This window comes from Elephantulus edwardii, unplaced genomic scaffold (assembly GCF_000299155.1).
Source record: "Elephantulus edwardii isolate Elephantulus edwardi_28Jun2011 unplaced genomic scaffold, EleEdw1.0 scaffold00067, whole genome shotgun sequence".
Lineage (NCBI taxonomy): Eukaryota > Metazoa > Chordata > Mammalia > Macroscelidea > Macroscelididae > Elephantulus > Elephantulus edwardii.
Genome location: NW_006399817.1, coordinates 5,413,930 through 5,419,640, shown reverse-complemented (window position 1 = coordinate 5,419,640; position 5,711 = coordinate 5,413,930). Strand labels below are relative to the sequence as shown.

The 5,711-nt window shown below is 41.7% G+C and overlaps 1 protein-coding gene across 2 annotated transcripts in view; it reads right to left on the bottom strand.

Annotated features, from left to right (window-relative positions):
* Positions 1-2,933, bottom strand: part of GPRC5A (G protein-coupled receptor, class C, group 5, member A) — a 4,377-nt gene extending 1,444 nt beyond the window's left edge. The window contains exon 1 of one of the 2 annotated variants that reach the window (XM_006888421.1): positions 1,988-2,933. In XM_006888421.1, coding sequence (XP_006888483.1) covers positions 1,988-2,933 — 946 coding nt within the window. The remainder of the gene's footprint in view (positions 1-1,987) is intronic. The other variant, XM_006888422.1, reaches the window with a different exon arrangement.
* Positions 2,934-5,711: the final 2,778 nt, after the last annotated feature.

Below are 5,711 nucleotides of genomic sequence, written 5' to 3'. Positions count from 1 at the left end.
TTCTTTATGTTCTTTAGTGGGGATACTCAATTTAAAACAATTGTTTCCTATACATTTTGGAGAAACTGAAGAACTTTAAACTTGGGACCAGAAGGGTAAGCACATAAAACAGTCAAAAAGAAAATTTAAAATGATCCATTTATTTCCCAAATTTGTGTTTGGTTAATAAAAAAAAATCTATTTCAATATCTTCTATATAATATAAACTGCCTCTGAAAACGCACAGGAGGGTCAGCTATGGATCAGAGCTGACTTGATGGTACAGAACAACAACATATGGATGTAAGGATTAAACAGAGATGATGTCTTCCTTGAAGCTGATACAACAGAGCAAGGAATCTAAGACATAGATATTAATTCATGAGACAGGCTCTGATAAGAGGATTTCAAAGTTTCACAGTCATTTGTGCCAGGAGGTAGAGTGATTACAGAGGGACACTGGAGAATGCTCAGCCTTGAGAAAAGCAAGAATAGGACAGAAGGGTAAGTCAGGTACCTTGAAGCCAAACATAGAGGCACTAGAAAATTAAGCCATTAGATTTGTTTGGACTGGCAGCAAAGTTTGAAGAAGCTTGTTAAGTATTTGGTAGGATTCTGTGAATAAAGCGGAGTCAGTGAAATATGTGAGCAGGCACATTGTCAGGGCTGGAGAAGTATTTTAGAGAATTATCAGAGAGCAGGAGCGGCATCCACTTCCTAACCAACATGCCTCTGGGAACCCTATGAACTTTGGTGAATGACAGTAGTTTCAGAAAGGCTTCAGGCCGTTTGTTCATAGGGTCACTATGAGTCAGTCGTGCTTGACTTGATGACAATCAACAACAACAATCCTACAATAAATTGCAAGAAGATTTAAAGGGAGAATTGTAGGGAGCCCAAGAGTGAAATGACAGAATGGAGCCATGGATGAGAGTGCTGGGGTGAGGAAAATGTCACTTCTTCTGTCTTTCTCATTCCCCCTTCAGCTTCCAGGTCCCCAGAAGTTAGACCACACCTGCAGTCAGAAAGTACCACGAAGCTTTGTACCTAAGACTTCAGGTACAGAAAGAGAAGACCTAGCTGGAGCCAAGGGCCTGGCCTCAGAAGTCCTTTATTCTTGTCCCAGAATATTTCTTCCCCTGAATAAACCTAAAGATCAAAGTAAACACTGGAGACCAACAGAGAATCCCTATTGACATAGGTATTTCCAGGCTATCAGTTTAGTCTTTTTCCTATGAATGACAGAATACCTGACTCTCATAACTCCAGGCAAGATTACCTCAGTTGATTCTGTCAGATAAGATTTTATTTTCCCCTCCTTCCTTTCCATGAGCTTAGAAACATGCAAGAAAATGTGTGTGGGTTTAAGGCAAAATGGGAATCCTTGGTAACTTTTTGGAGATTCCTGCTGGTCTATGGCATAAGGGCTTGCTTTACTGAAGGAAATTATGGCTTGGGTTTTTGTGCTTAACTCTGTAAATGCAAACTATTTACCTCTCCCTATCCAATTCTAGGGAGCTCTGGTGGCCTAGTGGAGCATAGCCGCACTGCAATCTCAAAGGCACCCGTTTCAAATCCACCAGGATGAGCAGTCTCCTCCCGTGTGATTAACCACCTCTGAAAACCCGCTGGAGGGTCAGCTATGGGTCGTTACAGCTCTGTGGTACACAACAACCACAAAATGCAATTCTAAAAGGAATGCCTACTTATCTTTATACCCAATCTCACCTACTGATCGCTAGGAATTTTTCCCTAGGAGTCATTCTCTTTCCATTCCTTTTCTCTGACTTCTTGACTTAGAGAAAACTGCATAGTATTGCATAGAGAATACTAGATTGAAGATGCCAGAGACTAGCTTCTGATTAGGCTTGTCTCTAACCCATTTGGTGATTTTAGGCATCATCTACACCTTGATTATCTTTTTTATTCTATAAGGGATATGACTCAGAAAATCTCATGTGTTCCTTACTTTTAGAGAATGTCCCATAACTGTCTCCCCTATTCTGACAGGAATTCTCCACCCAGACAGGTTCTGTACCTTGAGTGATCTGCTGAGAATAGGCTGTGTTCTCCATTCCACTCTTCATGAGCTGAGGTCTACAAAAAGCATCCTCCACGGGGTAATCCTTGGGGTTCCGTTGGTTGGTGAGCAGGTGGAACTCAGGCACAATGTAAATCAGCAGGAAAACCCAGCCATTGGCAACCAAGGCTGAGCTGAGGATGGTATCATCCCACTCTGAAGCAACATCATGGATGAAAAGCAGGGTTATCCAGGCCACCCAGATGGCAATAGAGAAAAACATGGTGAGAAAGATATGTGCCCCGTGTCTCTTCCAGCCAGTGAAAGATCCACAGAAAGTGAAGGAGGATGTGAGGAAGGTCAGCACCATCAGGATGAGGACATAGATGAGCAGCATGACAAAGTCCTCATTGCGACGTTGAACAGAAAGCTCAGAAAAGATATTGGCATCGGTCCTGTTCATGGTGAGGACAAGGTATTCAACAGCAATGATATCTTGTACCAGGCTGAAGCCCACAGCTAGGGCCAGGATCATCAGCAAGGAGAGAGGCTTCCTCCCATAAACCAGTTTTATCAAGTTCAAAGCATGAGCCAAGAGGCAAGAGAAGCAGAGAGCAAAAAGGATGCCAAAAAGGAAGAAGCGTGTGGGCCCCGTTCCACTGTCCAGTTGGATGATGAAGGCAAAGGTGAGGCCGAAGATCCCCAAAACCCCCAGGAGAAAGAGAAACTGAGTCGGGAGCACTTTTCTCTTGTTGGAGTCCTGCACCTTGCAGACGAGGATCAGGAGAGTAAGCATGAAGGCAGCTGTGGTTACAATCCCAAACACAGCCAAAGCTTCCAGGACAATGCCCCAGGCTTCATTCCTATCACAGAGTCTGTAGTATCTGGATCCCAGGCCATGATGGCAACCAAGTGGAGGAGTAGGTGTAGTCATTGTGGTCCTACCTGAAAACAAAATGGGGAGCAAGAGATAAGCAAAGGATAAGCAAAAGGAGTACAAACAAAATTTGCATGCTTAGCTAGGGGTTTGCCCCTGAATTTATTCACTATATAAAGATAGTAACTTTTCCTTCTTCAGACAAATTCTAAAGGCTACTGAAAGGAAGGAACAAATCTTACATTGTCCTCCTCCAACGTAACTACGTTAATATTTACCATAAAGCCAGAGGGCCTAACACTCTTATGAAGTGGCTTAAGAGCCTAGCTTCAAAATAGATAAAATCATACAAATAACCTCCTGAGGTTGCTGATATTTTTTGGTTAGTGCTTTCTGAGAAATTAGTGAACATGGGAAAACTGAGGTGAAAGGCAATAATAATTTCTCAGTCTTGAGTTTCATTTTGTTTTCCCACCTTTGTCCTTGTTTTAGATATTTTGTGAGCATCTCATTTTCTCATGGCTTATAAGAGATGCATTTTCTTTATCTGCTATGTAGACTTTTCCAGAGAAAGCCAAACAGATATTCATTTCTGAGCTCTGTAAGGGTAAGGGCAAATTGAAAAGAAGAGATTCCAATTCTCACAGAGCTGTGCTCCATAATGTGTTTATTGGCTGTTTTTTCAAAAAGCAGATTGCCAAACCTTTCTTCCTACTTCATTCTCTTTGGCAAGGTCCACAGAAACATGGTCAGCATCACAGTTGCACACAAGCTACAGATGACAGACAAGCAGTGGCTGCACTAGGGCGTTTTCAGGGAATTGAACCTGAGTCACTGCTATGGGAAGCAAGAGTTCCTTACACCACTGAGCCACCACTATCATAACCTACTCCAGATTAGCAAACGGAATGAAAGAAATTTGTATTTTTTTAAAAAATCGTCAATTGTCCAACAGTAATTCTCTGTGTGTGTGTATATGTATTAGCTAAAATGTACTCATTCGGGGAGCTCTGGTGGCCTAGTGGCAAGAAGCTGCAACTACAATCCCAGAGGCGCACGGTTCGAATCCACCAGATGCTCTGCCGGGGAAGGAGGGACAATCTCCTCCTGTACCAGTCAGATCTAATTTGACGGTACACACACAAACACACACAAATAATAAAATAAAAAAAAATTTTAAAAATGTACTTATTCATCTAATCACTTTATATATCAATATATGTGTGTATGTGTGTGTTCAGGGAGCTCTGGTGGCCTAGTGGTAGGAAGCTGCACTGCAATCCCAACGTTCGAATCCACTAGCTGCTCTGCAGGAAAAGGATAGGAAACATCTCACTGCCAAGTTAATGTCAACTCTGTAATACTGTAAGACTGTAAGACAAAATTGAACTGACAGGGTTTTCAAGCTTTAAAATCCCTATAGAACTAGATCACCACATCTTTCCCTGGTGGGTTCAAACTGTCCACCTTTCAGTTAACAGCTGAGCCCTTAGTCACTGAGCCTCAGGGCTCCTTCATATGTATACATTCATTTCATTTCATAGCAATTCTAGGAGTAAAAAAACTTCTTATTTCTGTTTTAAAATAAGAAAACTAAGACAATGAGAAGTTAAGTTACTTGCCCAACACCATATAGTCAATAAATGCAGGGCTATGCACACCCATGTTTATTGCAGCTTTGTTCACAGTAGCCAAGAGTTGGAAACAACACAAGTGTCCATCAACAAACAAATGAATAGAGAAGCTGTGGTATATTCACCCAATGGAATACTATGCAGCATTGAAAAACAAGGAATCATGAAATATTACACGAATTAGATGACCCTGGAAGACATTATGCTGAGTGCAATATCTCGGTCACAAAAAGACATACTGCATAGTGCCACTGTAATAAAACAAGACTGACATTGGATTTGGGGGTAAACTAAGAAAAGAGGGAATAAATAATGTATACTACATTGAAAGAGATGAAGGAGAGAACAGTTTAAAAGGGATATATGATTAGGTATTATTTACATGACAAGAGTCCAGAATAAGAGCTACAAAGTAAAGTAGACTGGGGGAGGGGGGGGTGAATTGTATAACAATGAAAGAATTTTTTCTTTTTCAAAGAGAAAAGTGAACTGGGGTGGGGGCAGGGAGGAAAATGTGCAACAATGAATGAAGGGAAATCCAAGTTCTCTAAAATCTTTCATTAAAAATTAAAAAAGAAAAAGAAATAGAAATGCAGGGCTAAGACCTTATTCCAGATTTCCTCCAGGATCCATGCTCTTAAATGTTAGAGGTTGTGTTGTTGTTGTTGTGTACCATTAAGCTGGAACCAACCCATAGCCGGCCCTCTGGCAGGTTTTGGGGGGCAGTAATCACATGGGAGGAGATTGCTCATCCTTCTCTCTCACAGAGCAACTCGTGGATTCAAACCATGTGTCTTTGGTATTGCAGTGCATCTCCTTGCCAAGAGGTCACCTGTGCTTTCTCATTCTAAAGGTGCTAACTCTCAGACAAGATCTAATTGGCTCTGAATCTGAGAGAGATATTTGCTCTTGTCCTTGATCGCCCCTCTTTCCCTTCCTTCTCCCTCCCACTTTCTCATCATTTGCAATTCTCTTTATGGTCTTGGTTCCATATAGTACCTGAGGATAGGAGCTCCCAAGGAGGAAATGCCATTGAGATCACTTCCATTGAAAAGTAGCACTGAACACAGTCTTTATCAATGGCCAAAGGTGGTTGTTGTTGTTGTGCACTATCAAGTCAACTTCAACTCACAATGACCTTACAAACAGCTACTCTGAACCCAGCCCTATCCTGAGGCAACTGTTTTAGCTGTCATTCAGT